Genomic DNA, 14,099 nt, shown 5'->3' on the forward strand with positions numbered 1-14,099 from the left:
AACTGACTGTTAAAAAATGTATTTGTCATTGAATCGTTCATTCAAAAGATTCGTTCAAAAACACTGATTTATCCAGCAATGAAACAAGTATTTATTAATGAGTCATTGAATTCATTCAAAACCATTTTTTAAATAATTCAATCTAAAATTTTCCAGCAATTAGAGTCAGCAATTTATATTTTGTCAGAACCTCTAGTAAATTACGTTATTTTGTTTGGTTGTATATTCAGAATCGTGGGAGAATCGTGATCTCTTTTTGAAACCAAAAAATCGTGATTCTCATTTTATCCAGAATCGTGCAGCTCTACCATACGGTTGTTTCTGTGCAAAACTTGCCATTTATCAATATGGACGTGAGCGGTGGCTACGATCAAATCTCACGTCAGTTCTCGGCTTGTGTACGCAAGTTTTTGAGTTGAACTTGCGCGCAGCATAGCAAATCTGGTGGAACATTTTGTTCATTAGGATTATTTTCCTTAATTAAAATGTCAAATTAAAATTCAATTCAATTAGAATAGATAGGTGTCTGTGACCCTTTAAAAATACCACAAATGTATTTTTTTTCTCCAGGTGTTTAGTTTTACATGCACAAATAGCAGCATAAACAACACACTCCACAAACAAGTTCACAGAAACTGAGACGGCAGAAGGTGTATCGCATTTTCAAGGATGATGTTTTATGTGGATAGTATTGGAACATGAGTGAAGCCTTGTTTACATAATAAATAATAGTTTAGCAACCAAATGTTAGATCACGAATATGGAAACAATTAAATTTGTGCTGAATGAGAGATGTAGCCTACGTGAGCCCAATGCTGTTTCAGTTTCGCTTTAAATAAATTCATTTTGGCTTGACATTTGTATGTTGTTTATATTGAATGTCACTATAGCCTAATGTGTTTTATAATTTAATAGCTACTTATTTTTCATTCTTGTTCTGGTCTGAATAGCCTACCGATAAATTTAAAGGATTTGTTGTGGAGTGAGGGGAACTAAAATAGCCTAGGTTATGTTTAGTATTTATAATGTTTGTAAATGTTTCATTTTATTTACCGATATTTAATATTTATAGAAATTTATTTAATTTTTGCAATTACGAGGTTAACGGGTGTTTTTGGAGTAAGATCAATTTCTCTTTCATGAGATTACTTCCTCTTCTTGGCCGGGTTACGTTTCTCCATGTCGTAAACTCTAGGGGCAAGGCTTTTAAACCGTGAATTTTTAGGGCTGTGATATTTAAATGACGATTGTTTTCAGCTGCCACATTTATCAATGTACGATCATTCACATTACGGCAGCATACAAATGTTTCATGAATCACACGTGAACCCTGTTGTAAGATGAGTTCTTCGCGTGTTTCTATGTTAGATTGATAAATTAGGCCCAATGAAACTAAGCCGAAACAGAACATAACAGAATATAATCGTTACGTTCACAGAAAGGATTTGAATTTACTACCATAACTCTAACCCCATTTTTGCTTCTGAAGACTAAATTAAAGTCGCTATTGATATCTGAGACAATTTTACGGAGCCCTGCACATGATATGCAGGAAAAAACTAGTAGGCCAAATCGTGCACACAATTTACTAATTTGTTCCCTCGATTTGCTAAACCATGAGCACAATTTATAAATCGAGGAAACGAATTAGTAAATCATGCGGATGATTTAGCGAATCGAGGGAACGAATTCATAAATCTTGCGTCCCAATTTAGCAAATTGAGGGAACGAATTAGTAAATCGTGCAGATTATTTAGCGAATCGAGGGAAAGAATTCATAAATCTTGCGTCCTGATTTAGCAAATTGAGGTAACAAATTAGTAAATCGTGCAGATGATTTAGCGAATCGAGGGAAAGAATTCATAAATCTTGCGTCCTGATTTAGCAAATTGAGGTAACGAATTAGTAAATCGTGCAGACGATTTAGCGAATCGAGGGAACGTATTCATAAATCTTGCGCCCGATTTAGCAAATTGAGGGAACAAATTAGTAAATCGTGCAGATGATTTAGCGAATCGAGGGAAAGAATTCATAAATCTTGCGTCCTGATTTAGCAAATTGAGGTAACGAATTAGTAAATCGTGCAGATGATTTAGCGAATCGAGGGAACGAATTCATAAATCTTGCGCCCGATTTAGCAAATTGAGGGAACAAATTAGTAAATCGTGTGGATCATTTAGCGAATCGAGGGAACGAATTCATAAATCTTGCGCATGATTTAGCGAATCGAGGGAACAAATTCATAAATCTTGCTTCCCGATTTAGCAAATTGAGGGAACAAATTAGTAAATCGTGCAGATGATTTAGCGAATCGAGGGAAAGAATTCATAAATCTTGCGTCCTGATTTAGCAAATTGAGGTAACGAATTAGTAAATCGTGCAGATGATTTAGCGAATCGAGGGAACGAATTCATAAATCTTGCGCCCGATTTAGCAAATTGAGGGAACAAATTAGTAAATCGTGCGGATGATTTAGCGAATCGAGGGAACAAATTCATAAATCTTGCGCATGATTTAGTGAATCGAGGGAATGAATTCATAAAACTTGATCGCTTTATGAACCAAACCCAAATAATAAGTCCAAAAATGCTTATAATAAAGTGGAAATGACAACACTTCAAGCATGCCCTGTGAAGCATCCTTACAAACATAAAAAACACAACACCTCAGTAGACGGTGGTTGAGTTAAAATCGCAGAACACAGTGAGTCTTTGGTCAATGGAATATTACTTTAGTCAAAAATAGTGGATACCAAATACGCAAGACACCCGAACTTTGTTATGGTTACCATGCTGTCAATCATCTCAATTTCAGGAGTGATTTGTTTTACGTACACACACAGAGCTATAATTTAGGGGATTCACTCCTGTATTTAAATGTGGCGGTCACTCCTGAAACCTTGCAGTGTGTACATGGCCTTTGATATTAATTTGATATTGCCAGTGAAATGATCATGAATATATTGTAAATATTTGATATTGAACAGCCACAGTGTGTGATAGTATGTGAGATTAGTGTGTGTGAAGGTTTCTCTCTGCTCTGTCTTCTTGACCTAGTATTTCCTGCAGACAGCTGAATGCTGGGGCCCATTTCTCTGTCATATAACCTTAAACTAGTTACCAGGAATAGAAATATGCTGAACTGTGCTGGCTACATATTTATAAGAGCGCCCTGGATTCATGTACTAAGCTCGTATTTTCTGCTGAATTTGGCCTGTTTGGACAGGTTTACCTTGCTTTACCTGCTTTCTAAATGATTCACGCATTCACCAACCATATATAATATTGGATAAATTAGCTTTGATATAAAATTAATTTTACCTGCCATGTAAAAAGTTTACTTTGACATGTTACAAGCTGTTTTAAGCATTAAAAATACTTTTCTCATGTCCATCGCTCAATCACGGGCAGCTGTATATGACAGGTACTTTCTATATAGTGGCAATCAAATCGGAAGTCTCACACATTCAAAGAAAATAGGCTAATTTTGTGTTACAAAATAAGATACAGATTCTGGCCCTAGAATTCTCCTCTCTCCTGGATTTAAGGTTGCCAGAAGTTATCAACCAATCAGAACAGACTTGCAGGGGGGGGATGTTTGATTTCGGACACCAAATAAGCCAGAACCACTACCGTGTACAAGAGAGTACCGGCATATTTTTTCCAGTTCACGCACTGTTTAAGGACACAGTTGCTAAACAAAAAATGCTCAGTGCATTGATGCACTGAAATGTACCTCTGAAATGTCACATTTTTGCATTAAAGTTATCCCTACTTTCTCCAATATAGTAATATGAAAATAAAACATCAAATTATGATATGATCGACTATATCCTCATGGATGTGGAAGTGTTTGACATTTAGACAGGCAGAAATGTCAAATTCATGGTCAGTCACATTGATGCCTCTGAATTAGGATACTCAGAGAAGTTGCTTTTGTTGAGTTTCCATTGTCTACAATTCATTTCATATTCATACACAATTTTGAGTTGGTGGTATTGAGTGATAGTGGGCATAAATATGACCTTCATTTTGGGATAGTGTTCATTCTTTTTGAGAAACTTCATGAGGTTTTCACTATATTGCAATTATGTTGGGAAAAAAAGTATTTTACGAAGAATGTGCGTGTAAGAATAACACTGTTATGAAAGCGATAGTTCACTCTAAAATGAAAATTGAGTCATAAATTACTCACCCTGGTGTTGTTCTAATGCCGTATGCCCTTCTTTCTTTTATGGACCACAAAAGGATTTTTTTTTTTTTTTTTAAATGTCCCGCTTGCGTTCGTCCATATAATGGCAGTGAATCGCGACCAGCATCAAAAAGACACAAAAGTATCACAGAACGATCCCATGCGACACGTGCTGTATATTCCAAGTGTTCTGGGGGGTATGTGATATTAAATTTAATGTATTTTCTAATGAAAATCCTGACCTTGACCTTCTGAAGCAATATCTTCTTTACATGCTCATAGTCAGAGCTTCTGCTCATTAGTCTGTATTTTCCAGTAAACAGTGTTGTGCAGCGATTCACCCTTTGCAATGGACACATGCGTTATAATTACAAACATGCTGTTTTGACTAGTTCTGCTCCAATGTCACTAACCCGGCAGCTGTCAGATGGAGCAGTCATGCCAAGTGAAGTGAAGGGAAGGGGAGTATCTGTTGCTAGGTAACAGTTTCCTCATCCCCCCCACCCCCCAAACCCTAGAGCTCCCATGTGTGAAGGTCATTTGTACTACCTCATCCTCGCACATCCTTTTTTGTTGTAGCTCACAGGAAGTGATGAGATGCACTTCCAGGTCAGAATGAACCGGAATAATCCTGGTGCCAGAAAACAAATCTAACACATTTTATGTTTTGCAGTTTTATGCAATAAAGATATCCGTAGTTAATGCGTTAACTAATACTTTGTCAAAGTATTTAATATTTTTATTAAGTAATGTTAACAAAGATTAATAATGTTCATTGTTAGTTCATGTTATAGCTCAGGTCCATTAAATAATATTAACAGATAACCAATCTTAACCAATATAGTTAACTAATGTTAACAAATCAAACCTTATTGTCAGGTTTTACCCTCTATATACAGAAATGTTTCTTCAAAAAGCAAGAAAATATAGGAAGTAATATTGGGATAATGATGTTTATTTGTTACAAAAACTTTTTTCTTTACTCAAATCACATAAGATGGTGTGTTTATCAAGGCAGATAATTAAACGACCTCATTATTTAATTGGGATTTATCTAGCAAGCATGTCCAATTAACCACACAATTTCCTGGACCTGTTTGTTTTAAAGCCTGAGGGAAGATCTGTGAGTGTGATCTCTCTCTGTTTACAGCCTTCTCCTCCATGCAGTTTCTTTGCTCTCTCTGATTTTATTGTTTGTTATATTTGAGAATATAATGTATATTAATGTATATATACATTTCCTGAAATTACCTCTGTTAAGGGACAATGTTGGCCCCCTGGATCTGATTGTCAGATGCATTTTTAACATTCACGACCGCATCAGTTTTTTTTTGTTTTTTGTTTTTTTTTTAACAATATTAGGGCTGTCACGATTCCTCGAATTAAATTCGAGTACTCGATTTAAAAAAAAAAAAAAATCCTCTATTGCAATTTACCCATGTTGAGTAACCGGCAAAATACCGTAGTGGCACATTCCACAGACAAAGAATCCATGACCCGCATTACTAGATCGTTTTCTAAGGCTGCACGATGTATTAAAACCATTTAAAAACTATAGCATAGTGCCCTCTGAGTTTGCATGTTTGAAATTACAGTGGCTGTAGCACTTCTATCATAAAGAATTGGCCAAATATTAAAGATTAAGTAAACATTTGAATTAAATGTTGTTTGGCCAGTATTAAACAAGGATTTGATCTGCTGTAAAGTGTAACAAAACCAGGCCATTAGCGCCCTCTGCAGACATTTGTAATAATACATAATGTACATAAGATGATTGTTTATATTATGTATATTATGTATTTTAACAGTGTTGTTCTATAAAACCATATGATTACTCGCTTTTGATACTTTATTTGAAACAAATATTATTGCCTCATTGTTATTATATATGTATTTTAAGCCATTTTAAAGGCTTAGGTCTTTGCTTAGGTATATTTTTATTACCACAAAAAATATCCTACTTGATTAACCACCAAAATAATTGTCTGATTACTCGAATAATCGTCAGACTAATCGCCCGATTAACCGTCAAAATAATCGACCAATTACTCAACCACCATATTAATAACCAATCACTCGATTAATTGTCAAAATAACCAACCAATTACTGGATTAATCAACAAAAATCGACCGTTCGCTTGATTAACCGTCAAAATAATCACCCAATCACGCAATTATTCGACCAGTAACTCAATTGATCATCAAAATAATCGACCGATTACTTGATTAGTCGCCAAAATAATCGACCGGTTGTTCGATTGATTGTCAAAACAATCGACCGATTACTCGATTACCAAAATAATCATTAGTGACAGCCCTAAACAATATAAACTATATACACTGTTGTCCATCTCTGGTAAATACTTCCATTTAAGTAACTCATAAAGACAAACTGTCAGTCTAAATTAATAATTTATTACCTCTTGCCCATAAAATTAACATAACTAGGACTAGAACATACTACTAAACTACATCAGATGTTATAAATTAAAAACAGAGGAATTCACCAAAATAAGATTTTTTTTCCTGGCCGCTATTTAAAGGGACAGTTTACCCAAAATTTAAAATTCTGTCATCAATTGCAAACTATCCCTATAAATTCTTAATCTAGCTTCAATTATTCCTGCTCAATTTCTGAAACTTGTCCTTAAATGATTGTTTACATCCTTGAAGGACTTTTTTGATATTAGCATAATGTATCTCCAGCCCTCTGTCAAAACACTGTTTCCCGGAGGGTATTTATCATGGTTTGCTCCTCTGGGAATCGTGCTAACAGCTGGGCCTGGGGTAACTAATTCCCAGAGCAATATGGCACCTTACTAGTTCAATGTTGTGTATCATTGGTTGCTTGTGGACTCACATACACATGATTTGCTGGTGTTCCGCATATTAATTGCCAACATTTCAATAATCTGAATTTTGTTTGCTGCCATCTCAAAAGGACTTGCAAAATCACAGTGACATTATCACTTTGATGAAACTTCAAGAGTCCTACATTGTGACTCATTACACACTCAGACACAGATTATGTCTTATTCCTCCTACCACCCACTTCTCCCACACCAATTCTTCTCTCAAGTGTTCACTCTTTAGTGTTTTGTCACTGCCACAGCACGGTGACACAAAAGTCAACAATGTGATTTTGCGCACATCCAGTGCATGTTGGAAGAGCTCAGGCAAGATTCCTGAGGAGGCAGAGAACAAGTAATGCCGTCACCAAGAGAGTTGTTACATAAAGCCTCACGCAGCACCATTTTTAACCCAGTTCTGTTGTGTAAAGCGGCTCTACTGCACACCAAAACCTCTACAGTCCTCGTCTCTATAGCTCACACACTCACAAAGGGATAGTTCACCCAAAAATAAAAATTCTGTCATCATTTACTCACCCTCAAGTTGTTTCAAACTTGTATGAATTTCTTTCTTCTGCTGAATACAAAAGAAGATATTTTGAAGAATGTCGGTAACAAAACAGTTGATGGGCTCCATTGACTTCTATAGTATTTTTTTTTTCCATACTATAGAAGTCAATGGGGTTCATCAAGTGTTTGGTTACCCATATTCTCCAAAATATCTTCTTTTGTGTTCAGCAAAATTCATACAGGTTTGGAACAACTTGAGGGTGAGTAAATGACAACAGAATTTTCATTTTTGGGTGAACTATCCCTTTAAAAATAGGGGGTTTTCGCAGAGATGCCATAGAAGAACCATTTTTTGTGCCCCAAAGAACGTCTCAGTGAACAGTTCTTAAAAGAGGCATTTTTCTTAGAACATTTTATTAATCTAAAGAACTTTTTTTCCACTGTAAAGAACCTTTTGTGCTCTAGAAATGTTCCATGGTTATTAAAGGTTCTTCACGGAACCATCAATGCCAATAAAGAACCTTTATTTTCAGTGCAGATGCAGTGCTGCTTTCCCATACTCCAAAAACACACAAAAAGGTGGATCTGGAAATGAATGGAAATCGAAAGTAAAATGTTTGGATGCTTGCACGATTAAGACAAAAATCAAAATTGTCGATTATTCCCTTGAAATTGTAATTGCGATTATTAATTTTGATTATCACAATTAACATTTAATGATGTACTGAATAGCTTTATACCATTTTTTGAAGCAACTGCATGCCCATATTTTTGTATAAAAATAAAAAAAACAATCTGAAAACACAATTTTTTATTGTTTTTCTATACCATTAAACCTCAGATGTCAACTATATATTGGTTTGGTTTCTTCTTTAAATAATAATAAAAAAAGTCAACATATGCATGGTATAATAATAGGGGCTTTTGCCACCAGTGTGGTTCCCCGAGAACTAATGTTCCCCTAGAGCCTGCAGTGACGTAAACTGCGCTTGTTGTTGTTTCTTTTATTTTGACGGCGCTGAGAACAGTTCAGACAGATCCTGAGCACATAGTGCTCGCATTCTCCGTTTTCATTAGTTTACGATCTGTTTAACAGTCCTGTCTAATACGTTATTAGATAGAACTGTTATACAAAGGAAGTAGACAGTATATGAAAAAGTATTGGTCAGCTTGCCAATGTCGCTAGCTTAGCAGAAATACATAATCATGTTTTGCTTGGTCTGCTCAAAGTCGCCCTGGATTTTCTCCTTAGCATACGAGGTCCATCTATTACTGTTTTCCATGTTTGTAGAGTTAGTTCGTGGAGTAAATATATAGGCTGTGTACACAGCTTTTTAAAAATGGCGGGTGCTGGTGTTTCAACATATCAGCGTACACTTACGTCACTGGTAGCTCCTTTTATTAAAGTCAAAATACAGTCTTAATGATCATTAAAAAGGCTTCATGTTTAATCCAAATGTCTTATTCTGTAATGTTTTGGGGTGTAATGTGACTGGACATGTGATTTACCCATACAGTCTGTTCTGTCCTCATCTTCAGGCATACAGAACAATAAAAATGCCTGTGAATCCATTTCTAATACCACAGCTAATGTAACCTTTAGAGATCACTTGTCCTATTTCCCAGCTCTCTTCTCACATCTAAAAAAGACTTTGCGGCAGCTGTTGCAATGTGACATGCATGACTGGCACAGACTCCCATCAGATTACACATATGCAACATCACTGAGGGGCACTTATAATGTGGACAGACACTGCCGTTACATGCGTCTATACTGGATGCAAATCTCATGTGATCCCCTTAGACTCATGTGATCCCCTTAGATGTTTCATGTTAATAAGTAGTAATAACATAATTTGTTGTAATGCAGTACTAATCGTTTATTTTTATTATATAAGTCTGTGTGAGCTAAATTCTGTGTTTGGCTGACATAGTCATCATCCTTGGTTAAGCTGTCATTTACATATATTTAAAAAAACGCACGAATATTTAATGATATAAGCATAGTTTAATTTAGCACTGCAGTTCAGGCAAGACTCATAAAGGTGCTAACCTCTTTTAAAATTACAAATGTGAAAACGTTGCTTAATCCAGAGATGAAACTGTCTGAACCCAGGGTTTAAAAAAGGTCAAGGGATTAATTAGCTCATTTTTCTGTACATTATGTAATTAGGCTTTAACATATTGTTGACTGTACACTGTACATACACTGTAAAAAATGCTTTTTGAAGTTGTTAAAGCAGAATATTGGAATATGTTTTGCAAGAAAATACAGTTTTAGTCTTGTTGTGTTCTTGTTGCATTCAATTAGATTCAAATCCTGATTGAAAATGGTTTCAAAGTAAATCCTACACAATTTTTTCACTTCATTGTGCATAGCTACATACTTCCATCTTTGTTTTTTCACACACACTTCAGATAGCCTGTGATGTCATTGATTGGCTGACGGTGTGTGTGTGTGTGTGTTTGAGTGGGAAGCAGCCGGTCTGATTCCTGTGCTCTTGGGCATCATTTCCATGGTCACTGCTGTATCGCTGTACCAACCCCCTTCCCCCTCACCCAGTCCTGACAGAGAGGATGAGTTATAATGGTTCACTGTGTTGGGGGAGGAACGCTGCATGTCTGTGTATGTGCATGTGTGTTTTAGGATCCCATGGTCTGTGTGGAGATCAGGTGGGGGAGGGACAATGTGTGTTTGAGGTGTACCAGTTTAGTCTGCGCTCATGCCAGCTTCTGTAGACCTTGGCACTGTCTGTAATATGGAAAAATGTTCCAAAAAACTGCCTGTGCACAAGAGTATTTGTAATGAACGAGGAAAAAAAACAAAGAAACGATGAGATATAAATAGGTTTTACTTTAACATACTTTAAAGAGATAGTTCACCCAAAAATGAAAATTATCCCATGATTTACTCACCCTCAAGCCATCCTAGGTGCATATGACTATCTTCTTTCAGACGAACACAATCACAGTTATATTTAAAAAATATCCTGGCTCTTCCAAGCTTTATAATGGTAGCAAATGCCCAAAAAAATGCATCCATGCATCATAAAAATAATCCATACTTCATTAAGTATAATAACTAGCTTCTAGCAGACGGCTGCATGCATCGATTTGCCACGGAAGAGTGACCTCTGACCCGACGCATGACGTAATGACAAACGCGGAAGCTTAGAGGATAGAGCAAAACAAAACACAGGTCATGAATTAGAAGTCTAAAATGAGATATTTTAAAGAGAAATGTCAGAGGATTTCGATATAAGAGAAGAGAAAGTTGAGTTTGTTGCCCAGCCTTATTTGTTTAAACCTCAAGAGCTTACGATACTCCCACATCCTGCGTCATACATCGTGTCAGGGGTTACTCTCGTGGCGCAAGTTGACTTGTGCAGTGTGTGTACGGTCGTCTGTTGGAAGCTAGTTATTTTAGTTTACAAAGTTTTAAATATGGATATTTTTCTTACAAAAAACAATCGCTTGGATTCAGAAGGTCTTTATTAACCCCCTGGAGCTGTATGGATTATTTTTTATGATGGATGGATGTGCTTTTTGGGGCTTCAAAATCCTGGCACGGATCCAGGATATTTTTAAATATATCTACTATGTGTTAGTCTGAAAGAAGATATTCAAATACACCTAGGATGGCTTGAGGGTGAGTAAATCATGGGATAATTTTCATTTTTGGGTGAACGCTTTCAGTACACAATAAGTGTATATTTAATATAATAAAGCACATTTCTTTTTCACAAGGGTAGTAATAGTGATAGATGCAGTAACAGGCCTACATGCCAGATGTACCTTCTTTAAAACTGTATTCTGTTTGATTAGTTCTAACTTTTCAAGCTAAATGTGGAGCACAGATGAGTGTCTAAGAACAAATAGACTTCAGCAGTTTTATAATCTATGTGTGTCTGTGATGAAGCATCTGCTCTCATTGTTAGATCAGCTCTCTGTGTCCTGAGCTGATCTGAAGTGACGCAGGTGCAGTTTTCTTTTAGGTAGGCTGAAGTCCAGACACGGCCAACTGTACTTGTGTGAATCACAGTCCTCAGCACTCTGTTAAACTGAGCTGTGATTACTGTGATGTGGTAATGACTAGTTAATCTCTCAGATTTAGCCAGTGCTTTTTTTTTTACAGGTGTGTCGTTTCCTTTCTTAGAACATGTTGGCTTTCGTGAGCTGCGTGTCTTGAGCGATTTGAGCTTTCGGTTTAATTGAACTGTTTTAAAAATGTTTCATTGATTTGATTCGATTCATGACTCGACCAGTTTGCTGTACATGTTCATTTTGTAGGCAAATCTCCAGCTTTGTTGTTGTTGAGTAACCGAAGCATGAGCTGTTAAAGCTCCGCCCTCTTCTGGAAAGTGGGCCGGGAGCAGCAGCTCATTTGCATTTAAAGGGACACACACAAAATGGTGTGTTTTTGCTCACACCCAAATAGGGGCAAATTGCAGTGGCCACGAGTGGAACAGAAACAGTCTTCACCTTTCAGTACTAATGGTTCTCTCTTCCACTCTGTGTTCTCAGGAGGGCCAGCGGTTAATGCAGGAGAAGCCAGAGCTGAGCGCGCTGGTGAAGAAGAAACTGGAGGAGATCCGTGAGTGCTGGCAGGATCTGGAGAGCACCACCCAAGCCAAAGCCCGGCAGCTGTTTGAGGCCAACCGGGCCGACCTGCTGGTGCAGAGCTACTCCAGCCTGGACCAACGCCTCGAGCAGCTTGAGGGACAGCTGGCACATGTGGACTACGGCCAGGACCTGACCACTGTCAACAAGCAGCTGAAGAAACTACAGGTCTTGATTCTTTCTTTTACAGACACATGCGTCAGCAGCTTTCAGTGTTTAAAAACTCTTTGCGCATCAAGATGATGTTTCCTCCAGAACTTGCTTTTATCAGATTGCTGGTTTCCAACATGCCTTTAATTTGCTCTTTATTTCTTTCTGATTCCTGTGCTGAAGACTTTTATTTTGTTTTCCACTGCTGCATTTACTGGTAATATGAGCCTCATCACTGTCCACCGTATGAGTGTTATTCATGTCGCTGGTGTGGCTCTCCTCTCTGACAGCATGCCATGGCTCTCAGCTGATCTGAGTTCAGTTTCAGCTCTGTTCCCACGTCACTCCACCCACATCACCATCAGCGGTATTGTAGCATCTTCATTTCGCTTTCTTGATTTGCACACACCCTCTCTTTCTTTCAGTTTGCATTTTTTCTCTCTTTAAATTCCCATCAATCTTCACCAGAATATATTTCATATGTGCATCATATGTGTGTATGGGAGTGTGTGGTTTTTATTGTGTTATATTTCCTATCCTTTTATACATCAGCATATTTCAAATTGTCACTAAAGAAACATTTGCCTTCAGTAAGAGTTACTGTAATTACAAACTGAGCTCTTGTAGTTTGTTAGCTTTCTGTCTCTCTCCATATACTAGGTGTGCATGTCAAAATTAAATATTTTGAGTATAGTCATTCTAATTCTATTTTCTTTTTAAGGTTCAGTTGCGTATTTTATAATACTAGTAATAACTTAGTTATAGGGATGCAATACAGGAAGTCTCTTTTAGTTTGATGTTAACTGTGCTTTAACTCAATGAATTGCTGCTTCTCATTTCAGAGTGACAATAATAATGACATGTTTCCAATAATAGGCCACAAGTTTAAATCTCATTATTGTAATTATGAGAAATGCCCTTGATATATGAGTTTGGATTGGTCATTTACTCTAGTTCACTTCACTGTCTTAATTTATGTAACGATTTAAACGAATGGGGCATGTGGATCTTTCTCAGAAGTTTGGGATTGGTAAGACTTTTTTTAATGTTTTTGTCTTAAACTCACAAAGGCTGTATTTATTTGATCAAAATTGAAGTAAAACAGTAATATTGTAAAATATTATTAAAATTTTTATACATTTTACATAATATACTTTATTCCTGTGATAGTAAATCTGAATTTCAGCATCATTACTCCAGTCTTCAGTCACATGATCTTTCAGAAATCATTTGAATATGGTGCTATTATTAATATTATGTTGAAAACAGTTGTAGTGCTTATTTTTGACATCTTTCAAGATACATTGATGAATAGAAGGTTCAAAAGAACAGCATTTATTTGAAATAGTAACATAAATGTCTTTACTGTCACTTTCGATCAATTTAATTAGGGCTACACGATATTGAAGAAAAAATACAAAAACTTGTTAAATAATGCAACACGATAATGCTTTAAATATGTAAAATCAATTTAAATTATATTTAAATATATTTAAAAACTGAAAATGATACCACCAATATATATATATATATATATATATATATATATATATATATATATATATATATGTGTGTGCATGTGTATATATGTATGTATACAGTGCTCAGCGTAAATGAGTACACCCCCTTTGAAAAGTAACATTTTAAACAATATCTCAATTAACACAAAAAACCATTTCCAAAATGTTGACAAGACTAAGTTTTATATAACATCTGTTTAACTTATAACATGAAAGTAAGGTTAATAATATAACTTAGATTACACATTTTTCAATTTTA

The 14,099-nt window shown here is 36.1% G+C and overlaps 1 protein-coding gene across 4 annotated transcripts in view; it reads left to right on the plus strand.

Annotated features, from left to right (window-relative positions):
• Window positions 1-14,099, plus strand: part of LOC127499295 (spectrin beta chain, non-erythrocytic 4-like) — a 92,073-nt gene that overhangs the window by 54,821 nt on the left and 23,153 nt on the right. For all 4 annotated transcript variants that reach the window (XM_051869455.1, XM_051869457.1, XM_051869454.1 and 1 more), the window contains one exon: window positions 12,075-12,338. In XM_051869455.1, the coding sequence (XP_051725415.1) occupies window positions 12,075-12,338 (264 nt within the window). The remainder of the gene's footprint in view (window positions 1-12,074; window positions 12,339-14,099) is intronic.

Source organism: Ctenopharyngodon idella, chromosome 18 (assembly GCF_019924925.1).
Source record: "Ctenopharyngodon idella isolate HZGC_01 chromosome 18, HZGC01, whole genome shotgun sequence".
In the NCBI taxonomy this organism is placed as follows: Eukaryota; Metazoa; Chordata; class Actinopteri; order Cypriniformes; family Xenocyprididae; genus Ctenopharyngodon; species Ctenopharyngodon idella.